The sequence below is a fragment of the Idiotropiscis lumnitzeri genome, chromosome 8 (genome assembly GCF_059441095.1).
Source record: "Idiotropiscis lumnitzeri isolate Australia: NSW breed Sydney's pygmy pipehorse chromosome 8, RoL_Ilum_1.0, whole genome shotgun sequence".
Taxonomy (NCBI): domain Eukaryota; kingdom Metazoa; phylum Chordata; class Actinopteri; order Syngnathiformes; family Syngnathidae; genus Idiotropiscis; species Idiotropiscis lumnitzeri.
The window spans coordinates 13,958,018-13,971,509 of NC_142398.1; the positions used below are offsets into that span (position 1 = coordinate 13,958,018).

The following is a 13,492-nucleotide window of genomic DNA, read 5'->3' on the forward strand; positions in this document are numbered from 1 at the left end:
TCCTTCCTTCCTTCCTTCATTCCTACCTTTCTGTCTTGCTTGCTTTTTCTTTGCTTTCTTACTTTCTTTTGTGTGTGAGTTTCCAGAAAATTGTTGCGGGCTAGAACGGCACGGTGACTGTTTGTTAGTAATTAGTTCCTTGCTTTCTTTCACGATTTGTTGGTTCATTGTCTTTGTCACTTCTTGCCTTACTTTCATCATTATTGGCTCACACCTGTCCTACGACGACACGTAATCCAATGTCCCCGCACCCAAACTTATCAGGAACAGCTGGCTGGTTCCCAAGAAACCTCCTATCACAACACTTCACCACCACTACCAAGCACAGCGGCAGTAGCCACGAGGTGACACTTCAAGTCAAAAGGCTGCAAAGTTTTGGGAAAGTCCCACTGGACCTCCGAAAATAAAGGGAAAATGTTGATTGGGCTGTTCTTCTTCGTCCTTGTGTCTTGCGTCGCTGCTAAAGAGAAAGGTAACTTTGCTAGATGTGACTTTAATTTTTTGTCAATGATAGTGTGATAAGTGTGTTTTTTTGTCCGTTTGTTTGTTTCTTCGCAGTTGTGACGCTTCCGAGATTAAATGACACCAAAGCTGCAGAGGCCTTCATCGATTCTGCTGAAGTGGTGGTGATTGGATTCCTGGAGGTCAGTAAAATGAGACGGACATTTTAGAATAGTGCGATTTCATGACTCATTTTATTACACCTTTATTACATCTTTGAAGAGAAGAAAGAGAACTCCAAACATTGAGCCGTTTCTTTGCATGTCTGATGGCAAAAAATGCTTGGCAGAGGGACATCATGGGCCTTGCCGAGTTAACCGCGCCTTTGGCATAGCTGAAGTGAGGTCAGAGGTTGACTGGTTGTCTGATACATTGCACGCCCTCTGGCTGTCCTTTGCATGCGCGGGACGACGGTCGGCCACTTGACAGGAAGTCCACATGTGACGGCTTGTGGGAGAAGCTCTGTTAAGTCTCTGGTAAACAACAGCAACAAGGGTTCGAGAGAATAACAAAACAGTTTGTACCCATGTATGAACTCATATTTTTATTGGCTTCTCGGGGATTTTAAAATGAATTCCAAGAGTGTATGTTACAGTGCCTCCAAAATAGCGACCATTTAATGGTTCCTGCATTTTTTTCCCCTCCCCTCCTTACTCGCTTTCTCTTACGACCACGTTCACATTTCCAGTTGCATTTTTCTTTTTGGTTTTGAGGGAAGAAAAAGAACTTAAGAGACTCCGATGGGCTGCGACAGTTTTAAGTATGTCCAGAAATTCTCTCATCGCCCATCCATTTTTAGATTTAGCATGTGAGAATGAAATGAGAAATCCAGATGGATGTAAAAAAGGTAAAAAAATCTTCTATATCTATATTTATTAATTTTACAATAATTTTAAACAACCAATTGCAATATAAAGTAAAATTGACTTAATTATATTTTCACTTTCTATTGAAATTCTGCATTTATTTGAAAATGTGTGTGTGTCTGTATATATATATATATATATATATATATATATATATATATATATATATATATATATATATATATATATATATATATATATATATAGCATTTTTTGTACAATTCACAAGTTGAATTGTGAAAAAAAAAATAACCAAACCCTTCTCCACTGTAGGGAGAAGAGAGTCATGGCTACAAAGAGCTTTTGGAAGCAGCAAAGCGAGTGGATTCCGTCTCAGTGGCCATTTGTGGTTCCAAAGAGGTGTGGGCCGATTACGGCATTAAATCAGACACCATCACTCTTTTCAGAAAGGTACCATCCCGCCTGCACCACTGTGGAGTATACATTATATATTTGTGAGGATGATGATGAAGTTTGTGTGATGTCCAGGCAGATAATCATCAAGAGAACCTCGTGATTGCAGAGGCCAAGAAGATCGAGACTGACGGTCTGGTGAACTTCATCATCGTGAACGAGGTTCGCTACATGACAGAATACAACCAAGTGGTGAGTGCAGGTTTATCGGCTTTTCCTACTTTCCCCCTTTCCTAATGCTGCTTTCACTCCCAAGACAGCTGTGGGCCTCTTCAACTCAGAGGTGAAGACGCACCTGCTGCTCTTTGCCAACAAGGGCCGCAAAGAATTTAATGAGCTAAAGGAGCAGCTGGCGGCTTTGGCTCCAGAGTTCACTAACAAGGTGAGAATAAAGTGAATACAGAGACAATGTTTCACCTCCATTTTGTATTTTTGAAACAAGTTTGCTTTCAGAAAATACAGTAATGGAAATAGTATTTTACAGATTAATACTGTTCAACCATCATAAAATATTTGATGACTAGGTTCTAAGCAATAATTACCACGACGAATGAGCGGTTACAACTTCTAAAGAAATAATATCACTTTAGTGGAGTTCCACTTTTGAGCTTCCACTTTATGACACAAAAATGCCTTGACAAAGTCGTACTAACAAACTAACTAAACTCTTTTGTAGTTCTTGTTCGTGCTCATCAATGGTGCTGAAGATTCCAACTTCCGCTCCTTGCGCTACTTTGGACTCAAATCTGAGGACCTCCCACGTGTGGGCATCTACGACGGTGACTCCGACATGAAGTGGCTGATGCCGGAGGGAGATATTTCTACTGAGCGTGTACGAGACTACTGCAACTCTTTCTTGCGAGGGGAACTGAAGGTGAGAAGACTATAACTAAGGTCAACTGAGTTCTTATTAAGTGGACAAAAGTGTTCGATATCCTTAAGATAGCTCAATTTGTTCGACCTGAATATTTTTATTCATTATGTAAAGACACCATATTTTTGAGTTGCTTCAGAAAATGAGTCACATCGTCAAAAAATGTAGAAAAAAGAAACGTATAGAAGGCGCCCCGATGTGAACTTCCGACAGCACTTCCTGTTGTTTTAACTGTCTTTGTTTTCATATGTCTGATTTGTTTTCTTTATCTACAAAACTTTGTATGCAGCTGTAGTTGTTTTTAAAGTGCTCGATAATTGAAGTGGAGTTGAGGGTCAGCAAACGAGTTCCGGTAGGATGTCCCCTAACCTTAACCCTTCCGCTTCTAACAATGTAAAAGTTTTTTTTTTTTTCTTTTTCGTTTAAAATGGCTTACTTTAACTGGAACGCCATGCCGCATTGTGGCCAAAGATAGAATCTTGGTCAGTTATTGTGCCTTTTGATGCTTTAAATTGTTGTTTTGGCGTAAACAACTTCTTCTTGACCACCATTTAAATACAATAGAAGTAATGTTCATCAAAAATGAGACAGACATTTTGTTTTATTCCTCAAAAGTATATTTAATATTATTGTAAGCCACTATGGCATCTAATTTTAGGAAATTAATAATAAAAAAAAATCCTACTACTAAACTAAATAAGGATTCGAGTAAACTGCATTGCACATAAATGGTAAAATTGTGTAAATTGTTAAAAAAAAAAAAAAGTGTCCTTGGGCAGTGATTCTTTTGGATGCCACCACACAGGGTGGATTGTCCCACAATTTGAGGATCAGCGGATTAACCTAAAATGTTTGCTAGTTGGCACCGGGAGAACATGCACTCCAGACAAAAAAAAAAAAACAGAGCCAAGATTCAAACCCTGAACCACAAATTTGTACGGCACAATTGCTAACCACTACAACACTCTGCTGTCTTAATTTGATTTGATCATTTGAGTTTTTATTTTCACACGTACTTATTTTTTTATTTTTTTGCTTATGCAGTAAATAGAAAAAAGAATACAGAACAAATCCTTAATCAGTGAGTCAATAAATAAAGAGTACGACATCACTTCCTCCTGAATCTTAATTCTTAATCTTACTTTTGAAAGTAGTTCTGGATAATTCCAGCCCTCCAGCTATGTCCGAACAGGTTTTCTGGACAAATGGACTAAAATCCCCACAGAGGCGCTCCAACATCTCTGTAGAAGCTGTAATAACTACAAAAGCCAAGACACGACCATATTTTCCTCCATTTGGACCTTTTGTTCACGTTCACGCTCACAATATTACAACGGGATTCTATTGGGAGTTGTGTCCGAAAAGACTTGTGGGTAATAATGACATTTACTTTTCAGGAGGTGAAACAGGCCGGAGCAGAGGCCAAAACGGAGCTGTAATGCTGTTGAAAAAAAATTGCCAACGACTGTTATTGTTACAAGGTGAATTCATTAAAAACAATAAATGTTCTCTTGGTGAGTCTTCTTTGTTGCCACCAGCGCGGGAACCTTCGCGGCATTCACAGCTGTACGTCTACTCGTCGTGTGTCTTGTTTTGTTTTGTCTGTTTATGCCGGCGCGAGGCCGTCTGCGGTCTGCTTTGCTGACCGCGTGTCGGCGGCCACAAGCTGCAGACAGGCTGGCACGCTTTGCCAGTCTGTCCGCAAATGTCACAGTCGCGACCACAACACAACCAACCTCAGTGAGAGTGACACACAGCAGAGCAAAAAGTCGCGAGATGCTCTAGACGGTGGTCAAAGGTCATAGATATGTTACACTAGAATGAAGTGAATGTAAATAAAATGAATAAAATCGGGCATGGGGATCGTATCCATCCATTCATGGGCGCCGCTACTTCTTTGGGTGCTCCAAGCTAAAAAGTCAGATGGTGCACTCCACCCCAACCTGATATGACAATATTTTGATGGCCAGAAATGTTTTGTGGACGTGTGTAGGGCAGTGCGGCTGATGGGCAAGTCGATACATAAAGTTACTAATTACCTGATATAAAATGTAGTGTAAATAATGTAATCTAAGTGATTTAATATTAAAGTAATGTAATTTGAATGTGTTCAATTACTTTTGGATGAGTCCAACGTAAGAAAAAGAAATCAATAAAACAACAAAAACAAAAAAAGTCAATACAATTTAAGTTTTATATTTTTCTCCGGTCTTTTCTGTTGTATGCCTATTTTGTATGCATAGTTATGGAATGCTGGAGGAAGTCTGAGAACCCTAAATTCAAATTCAAAGCACAAGAAATGTGAGGGAGGCATAATAATTTATTGTGCGCCATCCTGCAGAGACAGACAGACAGACGGACCGACCATGTTAAAACAGCACACATACATATATTGTTGGCTAACCATTGAGGCATATTGTGAGCAGTTATCCACTTAACAAAATCTCATTTGGCCAACAAATTTGAGAATGGCGAGGACTCAACTGTGCTGAAATCTTCCCCACATTAAAAATGTATTCAGCAAAAAAATTCAGATTTTTATTAAATTTACCTGTAATCTCATTACGATATGTTTTTTTTTCTGTAACGGTAATTGAATACAGTACATTTTTTGGATTTTTTTTTTTTTTTTTTGTATCCTCAATATGTAACGCCGGTACTCTCCAAGTCTGTGCTGGTTTAGCCTGCGCACTCGATGATGTTGAAATATGTCCCCACGGTGCTGTAGGCACTGTGCGTTCTCTTCGCAAGGGAAGCGGTCCTGCGTCCATTAATTTTATTAACCATTATTTGATTAGATTGGATTACATTTATATAACATTCATTTTATATGCTACAGAAAATGTGATTTTAAAAGCATAACTTTCCCAAAAGCTTGTGTCCTTCCCTGACTTCATAGGTTCCACAATACTCAGATAAACGTCCAGTAATTATGTTGCCAAGAAAAAAAAAAAAACTTGCCAAAAATGAAAAGCACATTGGATACAGACACTGTGAGAGAAAACATTTGGGATCATCCCAGCAATGTCCACTCGAGCTAGAAGGGAATTTCAAGTTCCAGACGGAGATCAACATTCTGTAATTGCCGGTACGGTCCTGCCAAGCCCAAGCATCCGGCGGAATTGGGAAACCCTGACAGGTGGCATCCAGACAGTCTTGGATAGAGTTTGGATTTTGTTCAAGTGACATAACACAAACATAAGGCAAACATAATTGTTAATTGCAATATTCTACTTTTAAGTAGAGTGTGAGTCACAAGTGACTCGGAGTGAAACTGAGTTTGTTTTCACATAGTACTTCACATATTGGCTCGATTTGCCCCAGATTATATTTGAATAAAAGTTCAAAATGATCATACCCAAGGAGGTGGCTCACTTAATTGCCCAAATAGGATGATTTCAAATACTCACTATTACAGACTACTGAGTCTCTTTTTAAATGTTGTCTGCTTCAATCCTTCCACCACCCAAGAAAAAAAAATAACATATTCAATAAATAATGTAATTTATTGGATCACACCAATGTCTTAGACATCATTCTAAAAATCACCAATGTGGGTGAATGAATGACTGAATGAAATGACATAAATATTCATAGTTTATTTTATGATTTGAGGTTTGTGTGTATTTTCTTTATATACCTCTCTTTTTATCCAAAAGGGAAAATCAACGAACATTAAATACTAGTTGTAACTAATAACTGGTTATATTTATCATTTTTAAAAACCACTGAATATTTTCTGTATATTTACAAACTCAGATAAATCACATAATATTTGTTACAACTGAATATTCATGTAATTAAAATGGATAGTTTACATAAAAAAATATGAAATTACAATCTACCATATTTTCCGAACTAAAATGCATATAAACCACAGCAACTCTTTAAAAAAAAAAAAAAACAACACAAAACAAAACAAAAAAACGATATACAAGCCGCACCAGGTTGTACGCTGCAGTTTTTAATGTTGAAAAAAATGTGTTGTCTACTGCATGTACAGAACGATTTTGTACTGTGAATGCACATAGAGGTGCATAAACAGATTGTTAAACAGTTCCTTTTAACATGGCAACAACTTTGATAATTCAAACAGAACAGACCCAAGAGAAAAAAAAATTGAGATTTATTTAGCGTATTTTGTGAACTATAGAGCGCCCCTACTGGTGAAAAAAAAATCCACAGAAAAGCCACACCGTTGTATTAGCCGCATCTAGGAAAAAAGAAGCAGCTTATGGTCCGGAAAATACCGTATATGAAATCAGGAGACTATTTTGGGTACCTGATTTTACTTATAATTCTTTTTATTTTTGTATTGAATTAAAAAAATAAAGTTTTTATAATTCATACATTCTGGTGAAAATGTGCTTTATGCTAAATGGAGTAAGGTTGTTTGATTGTTGCTATTTTATTTCCCCATTATTTCCATAAGTGCTTATTTAGCTTTTCTTTGCCCCGCACAATAATTCTCAAGCCTGACATGTTCACTCTTGGGGGCTATTCAGAGAAAAACTCCAAGTAACTCATACGGTAATTACAAGGTTGTATTGTATGCATGTGTGCTTTCGCAATGCATTTGTTTTTTGTTTTTTTAGTGCCTGTCTTTGGAATGTGTTTCTATATGGGTCAAACATATTGCTTTGTTGATTCAAACTGTTCAAAAATACCAAACAAAACAACTGGTATTGCAAAACACTCCTCAGTTACAACATTAAGTACACCTGTCTAATAGTGCTCTTGCAAATTTGCCTCTTAAATTTGTACGGCAAAATGTAATTATCTAAAACAATGTTATATTTTGAGAACTGTATGTACATCAGCCCTGCCTATTTGAACAGGGGTGTTTAGACTTTTTCTATCCAATATATATCTTCCTATCATCTTTTTTGTACATAGGTTTGTTGACTGTGTTAACATAAATTAATAGATTACCCAAGTTGAGTACAACTACTACTATCTGTTTTTTATAGTGTTAATCATATTGGACATGGGTTCCATTTTTTTGACTTGATCATATGACCTCATAAATAAGCCCCATTCCCCCCAAAAATAAAAATAAATAAACAATAAAATAATAATAATAATTGTCATGTCTTAATGTCTGTCCGGCTTTATCCTCAAAGAAAGGACCAATTCATATAGAATGCGATTCATGCCTTTTTAAGAAGGTTGCAGCATCTGTTGTGTTAACTGCATCCACACAATACAAAAAAAAAAAAAACACAAGGCGAGACATTGAAATTACAAGGCTCATTGTCCAAGACAAATGCCTGACACCAGGAATAACACCAGTCCATAGGAAACAAGGGCATCAAGGTCAGACTGCACTACTATGGACGACCCCTTTGTTGGCTGCTTGGCAGTCTGAAGGGATCCATAAAATGTGCGCGTCGATATAATTGCTAGTGCCGTATAGTTTAGATTAGTTGTTTTTCTCTCAAGTGACCCACAGCTGCATCCACACTTGAACTATATCTCACATCCAAAACCGCGTGCATATCACCATATAGCAACACATAGTCCTTCCTTATATTTAGCTGTGTGTAAGCGCGAGCCATGTGTCTATCGGTCTACCGCTTAATGTTGCCAAGCGCTGGCCCGTGCCAGATTCTGCCGTCCCTAAATAGTGCTTGCCCGCGGCTGTGGCGGGACGCTGTAGCACTCTAATTAAGTCTGTCGCATAATGAGCCTGACCGCTACTCCGTGTCACTCGATTAGAAGCTTGTGGCGCACTCGCACTGTAGTTTGGGGTTTGCGGGGAAACGGGAGTGCAGTAAGATGAGAGCTACGGCAAAACCTGAACGCTGCAGAAGCAACACACTCTTAAAATTCAATCACATTCCTTGCATAAGCTAATTTAAAACATTCATATATTATTTTGAATGCTATGCCCAAGAGAGTTGATTGAAACGATGAAAATGCCTTTGACCAGCATTAAATGGAGAGTGCGAGAATGAACATATACAGTGGAACCGCTGTACTTTATGTACTCTGCACAAACTGTTCTGGAACACTGCTTGGCCTCACATCTGTTTAAATGAAGATGCACAAAAAGAAGATATCATTTCCCAGAGGGATTAATGGAAATAAAATGAACCCGCACCAGGGTTAAAGTGTCACTATATCCAAACTTTTCTTTACCGTATAGGCATTTAGAAATACGTTCTTAAGAATCATGTGAGCATAGCAAGCCTCTGTTACAAATGAACTTTAATTTTGATGAGAGTTGTGTAGTTAAGGATAGGCAGGATTTCAAGTGTAAAAGGAATTAAACACTTCTGAAATGTAAATGTTGACTTGACGTGCCTTAGAGTTGAGTCACGTGAAAAAATAATTTTGAATGGAAATTTTGTCATGTCTTATTCAAGGTAGGTATGGGATATTTTCAAACCCCACGCTGTATGGTGTTAGTGTGAACACTCTGTTAATCTCAACACCCGATAGTGTCATTATGACTAGTGCGTCAACACTACATTTTGTTTCTGAAACACATTTAACACTTTAGTAAATGTTAACTTAACACTGGTATGTGTGGATGCATATAGACACTTTCCTGGTGTTAAAATGAACACCCAATGGTGTTGAATTGATTTTTTATGATGATTTCTTTTTGCCTATATTTAAGTGCTGGTACAATTACATCTCACAATGCCTAATACAAAATAAATATACCTTTTAGGAATAACTTCTGCCTCAATTTGGAAGAACACCTGAGCCTACTACGCTTGTGCTTTTTTATGATATTTGTTGAAATGAGTATTTCTTGTGGCATAATTAGTGTAAAAGGTTTGCCCACCACTGATCTAGCTCAAATATTCTTCTACATACGCTTGTATTGGGAGAGGGTATCATCTTTAGCAATCATTATCATCACCATCAATCATTTGGGACAGAGTATTTTTGGCACCCCTGCCTCACCTCTTTTAACCTCCCAAAAATAGAGAAAATATGAAAATAGCTTTTATTTATGACTTTTCTTAAGACTGCATGACAATCATATAAAAAAAAGTAGTGTTATCAAAACTTAAAATTTACATTAATGTAATATTTAAATCAAGTTAATTCAGTAATTTGCCAATGCCTGTGTCTGCACTTATTTATTGAAAACAATTATTGTATGTTCTATTATATTATATAGATTTTAGCCTAATTTGTTGCAACCAATGTGTCGAGAGAATAAGAAGTGATTATGTAACTTTAAGTTTGAATTCCATGAGAACATTTGAAGAATTCCCCCCGAAAGCAGGCCAAGAACTTTTCAGGTTGAGTGAGAGCGTGCTTTGGGGTGGACTAAATTCTTGGAGTGGGTCCCAGGCAAGAGTGGGCGTTTCTGTCGCAGCCTCCCTTGACAAGTGCAAGAGGAGATACTGACATATGATTCTCCAGCCAATCAGAGGGTCTCCTCACTGTCTGAATCCGGTCGGATTCAGAGTATATAATGGAGCTCACTTCAGTGGGATGGAAGCAGAAACAACGAGTACATCCGAAGGACCAACTGAAGAACTCAAACTTCAACTGCAAGACACCATGAAGACTCTTAGCCTCCTTGCCATCTGCGCTCTCCTCTCAGCATGCTGGGCCACAGGAGGTAAGGAGCATTCCGGAACATCGCCGTTTGCACTCGAAGGAAACTTTGCTCATAACTTCTATTTTATGTCCTTTCAACAGTTGTCGAATATGAGTCTCACGTGGAACACGATGGCGACTCTGACCACTCAGATGCCGGCGACCTCGTCGATGGTGGTGACCACGCCGATGCCGGAGACAGCGGCGAAGCCGCAGACAACGCCGACTCCTCAGCCTCCGACTCCTCTGACTCGTCCTCCGACTCGTCCGATTCAGACTCAGACTCCAACTCTGATTCCGACTCAGCCTCTGACTCAGATTCTGACTCCGACTCTGCCTCCGATTCTTCCTCCTCTTCTTCCTCTTCATCTGAGTCAGCAAGTAATGAAGGTAAGCCATTGATAAAGTAATCGAGCAAAAAAAAAAACACAATTACATCATTGACACCAATTTTTTATAACTGTTGATACAGTCTTAATCATTTTGAGCAGAAAAAAATACAAGTCGTTAAAAATAAGTGGCTTAAAAAATGTATCCAAAGTATTACAATGAAGGCTCTCTTGTAACTTCTTCTGCCTCAGAGGCTAAATTGTTACCAGACATACAAAGTTTGTGTCTCAGTCAAAATATCACTTCAATAAAATTCCTCGGGGACAAGATGCCACATCGTGAGGATAGAATAATAAAAATCCAACACTAATTGATTTTTCCCCCAAAAAAGATTTTTAATTGACTATCAATGTCATTCGATGGCAACAAAGCACTACAAGAAGACCCTCGACTCACTTCAACATAGTTCCTTGGCACGGAAATGCCACAAGATGCGGCCAAAACATTTATATTGGACGGGTCAAATCAAAGATTTGTTGAGTTTTTCAGCGAACAAAGCAGGATATGTTCTAAAGGCAACTTGAGAATAGGTGAATCCGCAAGGGGGGAATCATAAATATGCGAAACACGGTGCTTCGATTGCAGACGTTCTATTGGTTTGTATGCTTTTTTGCCGTCTCCAAGCACTTTTTCTCACAGAGAACCAAATATCGTAGGAAATGCCATGCATGAAATTTTCTCGAGAGCTTACCTAAGATCAAATGTTTTGCATTCAACTTTCGATCCTTCTAGGGACAGACTCTCAAGACTCTCAAGACTCTCAAGCACCTCACGTGGTCATGAAGCGAGACGTGGCTTCCGTTTTGCTGAGGACGAGACGCCAAGCCCCTCTCTCCCTTTACCAGATGGAGCGGTACGAGTAGTTCTTGAAATGATTTCACTTGACTTTTTTTTAGTTGGTTTGCTAATCATGCAACGTCTTGATTTGCGGTGCAGCCTGAGAGAGGTGTGCGAGCTGCACACGGGATGCGACGAGATGGCAGAGACGCAGGGCATCGTGGCGGCCTACACAGCCTACTACGGACCCCCTCCCTTCTAATCGGTCCCTCTCATACGTCAACTGCGTTCACAGACGGAGTTCACAAACTTTTGCACAAGCGACGTCCAGAGAGGTGCACATAAAGTATGCAGCAACCCATATATGATGAAATTATTCCTCTGCCCCCTTCATATAACACGATGAATGGTGCTAAAAGTGTATTTGAATGATTGTATTGATATATTTATGCCATGCTTCCGCAGCGGTTATCGTAACGAGCTCTTAGATGTACAGTAGTGTTAGTGGCTGTGTACAGAGTGTGTGAAATGTTGGTGAATTATCTGCCATGGCTGTAACCACATATTGCCTCTGGATTTCAAAGAAATAAATTATTTTATTTGTCCAACACAGTGTTTTTTGTTTTCATTGCAATAATCTTAAAAGAAAAATTAAAAAAAAAATCATTTTCAGGAAGCCAATTGAGCATTTACTGTATTTAATAGTCTCGATATTCAGTTTAAGGTCCATGTGCTAGTCCGATCTTTCTCCTCACTAGTAATGCGTTTCATTGCTCGAGTAGAACGACTCGGATGCACAAATTGAACAACAATGTCTTCCTGGTCATATTTTCTGTCCACTATCAGAATAGGACAACTTTGGGCTGTCACTTGTATAGCGCTTTTCTACCTGAGTACTTCACACTGTTATCTCGTTTTTCCACTGTTGACGTAGTTTCAGGAGAAACTTGTAGGATTCACTCTTTTTCTGGAGGGGTGTGGCAGATTAACGCCAATATTAAACCATTACAACCCCCCCCCCCCCACACGCACGGTTCTCACACTTCTTCCACACAATAAATGTAACTTTTAAAATGCAAAAATGGAGAGCGCAATGGAGAGAAAAACCCAGACACCACTATGACCGCTATGCCACTTCCATACTCTTGGCAGTGATCATTTTTCTTCATCTTCCTTTTAGAAAGAGAAGAAGAATGGTAGCTGCGGCTATGAGCCTTTGGCCTCCACCAGGACCCCGGCACCAAGTGGAGGATTAATCTAACGTGATTGTGTTTTTGGCTACAATATGATGCGAGATTCTGGTTAAGGTAAGCTATTTTACAGTAAAAAGAAAAAAAAATGTAGTTATTAAGCAGACACTTTGAATCCCCTAACCCTACTTTCTTTAGGGTTGGGCTGTCAAATCAACCTCTGGTAGGAAGTTTCGCACGGGAAAAACATTGACTCTGTTTTTTGGGGGACATTCTGAGTAACCAAACGACAGCCCACTAGAATTGATCCGCCCCTGCCCTGAACAGATCTCCACATTCAGAACCAAAGCAAGAATAATCATTAATAAGAGGATAATTTTTAAGCAGTGTTTCCTTGAGGATCTTAGTTAATCATAATTATGATATGTTCACAAATCAGATGTTGACACAGACTGCAAAAAGGGAAGAAAACACGTTTTAGTTGTAAATAGTTTCTTTGCACATTTAGGTGCAGTCCATTTTTTTGCTGAGCACTAGATGTCAGTGTTGATCCGACAAATTGGATTGGGGTTTTCTAATCCGGTACTATAACTAGTTCCCTTATGACTCAAGTAATTAACTTTGCTATCAGTATGAGATAAAGACTGTAGAATAATTTCAGCAGCAAAAGTTCAGCCGGTTCATGGGTTAAATTTTATTTTAAAATTGGCTTTCGTGAAGGTGATTTATTCATTGTGACATTGTTGTAGGTTGTCTTGTCTTGTCTATAAGTAAAGACAATACCACCTTTTACATACAGTTTGGAGGGCATCATGAAATGAGTACTTGTCACAAGCTAAATCCTCTCCTATTAAAAAGAAAATGTGTCAATTGTGGTGAAATACTGAGGAATTCAAATTGCCGCAGGAAAAAAA

At 38.7% G+C, this 13,492-nt stretch overlaps 2 protein-coding genes across 3 annotated transcripts; both read left to right on the forward strand.

The window, feature by feature from the left end:
- Positions 1 to 304: 304 nt before the first annotated feature.
- On the forward strand, positions 305 to 4,163 carry erp27 (endoplasmic reticulum protein 27). Of its 2 annotated transcripts, none has more exons than XM_088303290.1 (7): positions 305 to 472; positions 559 to 644; positions 1,641 to 1,778; positions 1,857 to 1,973; positions 2,038 to 2,163; positions 2,458 to 2,655; positions 4,053 to 4,163. In XM_088303290.1, exons 1-7 carry the CDS (start codon positions 415 to 417, stop codon positions 4,092 to 4,094), a joined length of 765 nt encoding a protein of 254 aa, XP_088159416.1. In that variant the 5' UTR covers positions 305 to 414; the 3' UTR covers positions 4,095 to 4,163. The 2 variants fall into 2 exon arrangements, with proteins under 2 accessions (XP_088159416.1, XP_088159417.1); XM_088303291.1 differs by having other exon boundaries at positions 1,857 to 1,943.
- Positions 4,164 to 10,133: 5,970 nt separating this feature from the next.
- On the forward strand, positions 10,134 to 11,951 carry bglapl (bone gamma-carboxyglutamate (gla) protein, like). The gene is made up of 4 exons (XM_088303279.1): positions 10,134 to 10,243; positions 10,324 to 10,611; positions 11,344 to 11,464; positions 11,548 to 11,951. Exons 1-4 carry the CDS (start codon positions 10,183 to 10,185, stop codon positions 11,648 to 11,650), a joined length of 573 nt encoding a protein of 190 aa, XP_088159405.1. The 5' UTR covers positions 10,134 to 10,182; the 3' UTR covers positions 11,651 to 11,951.
- Positions 11,952 to 13,492: the final 1,541 nt, after the last annotated feature.

Coding starts and splice junctions, on each gene's coding strand:
- erp27 (XM_088303290.1), top strand. CDS start 415: ATGTTGATTGGGCTGTTCTTCTTCGTCCTTGTGTCTTGCGTCGCTGCT. Junction 473..558: donor CGTCGCTGCTAAAGAGAAAG/GTAACTTTGCTA, acceptor GTTTCTTCGCAG/TTGTGACGCTTCCGAGATTA. Junction 1,779..1,856: donor CCATCACTCTTTTCAGAAAG/GTACCATCCCGC, acceptor TGTGATGTCCAG/GCAGATAATCATCAAGAGAA.
- bglapl (XM_088303279.1), top strand. CDS start 10,183: ATGAAGACTCTTAGCCTCCTTGCCATCTGCGCTCTCCTCTCAGCATGC. Junction 10,612..11,343: donor TGAGTCAGCAAGTAATGAAG/GTAAGCCATTGA, acceptor CGATCCTTCTAG/GGACAGACTCTCAAGACTCT. Junction 11,465..11,547: donor TCCCTTTACCAGATGGAGCG/GTACGAGTAGTT, acceptor TTTGCGGTGCAG/CCTGAGAGAGGTGTGCGAGC.